This window comes from Egretta garzetta, unplaced genomic scaffold (genome assembly GCF_000687185.1).
Source record: "Egretta garzetta isolate BGI_Z169 unplaced genomic scaffold, ASM68718v1 scaffold4, whole genome shotgun sequence".
NCBI classification, from domain to species: Eukaryota; Metazoa; Chordata; class Aves; order Pelecaniformes; family Ardeidae; genus Egretta; species Egretta garzetta.
In genome coordinates, this window is record NW_009259329.1 from 949,677 (window position 1) to 950,190 (window position 514).

The window sequence follows — 514 nt, forward strand, 5'->3', positions numbered from 1 at the left end:
CCGCAGGGCGATAAGCAGGGGCACGGGGTGCAAGCGATGCCGGGGTGGTGCTGAGCGATGGGGTGAGGATCTCAGGGGGGGGCTTGGCACCCCCAAATTTGGGAGATGGTTTCCAGCCCGGCACGGTCGGCGCTCACCCAGCTCCTCGTCCGTCCCGGGTAGGTATCGCTCCACCAGCTCCTCCGATTTCCCCAGCACCGCATCCACCCCCGTGGCCAGCAGCCGTCCCACGCGGGAGCCCACCACGGTGCTGACGCCAGTGCTCAGCGCCGAGCGTGTCCTCTCCACGCCCCCCTGCACCGCGCCGCGGGCCAGGCCCACCGCGCCGCTCATGGTGGACGACACCAGCTCCCTGGTCCCTGCCACCACCTGGGAGAGGACAGCAGAGGGACGCCTTGTCCCAGCACCCCACCCAGCGCTGCACCCCCCCGTGTCCCCCAGGGGAGACGTTACCCTCTCGGGGGGCTGCTGCAGGATGGGGAGCTTCTCCTCCCGCCTCTTCACCCCCCTGCAC

At 70.8% G+C, this 514-nt stretch overlaps 1 protein-coding gene across 1 annotated transcript in view; it reads right to left on the reverse strand.

Moving 5' to 3' along the window:
* SEMA6B (semaphorin 6B) overlaps nucleotides 1–514 on the reverse strand; it is a 15,755-nt gene that overhangs the window by 1,822 nt on the left and 13,419 nt on the right. Inside the window, exons 13-14 of the mRNA XM_035892343.1 lie at nucleotides 454–508; nucleotides 118–369 (exon numbers count right to left, since the gene is read on the reverse strand). Coding sequence (XP_035748236.1) covers nucleotides 118–369; nucleotides 454–508 — 307 coding nt within the window. The remainder of the gene's footprint in view (nucleotides 1–117; nucleotides 370–453; nucleotides 509–514) is intronic.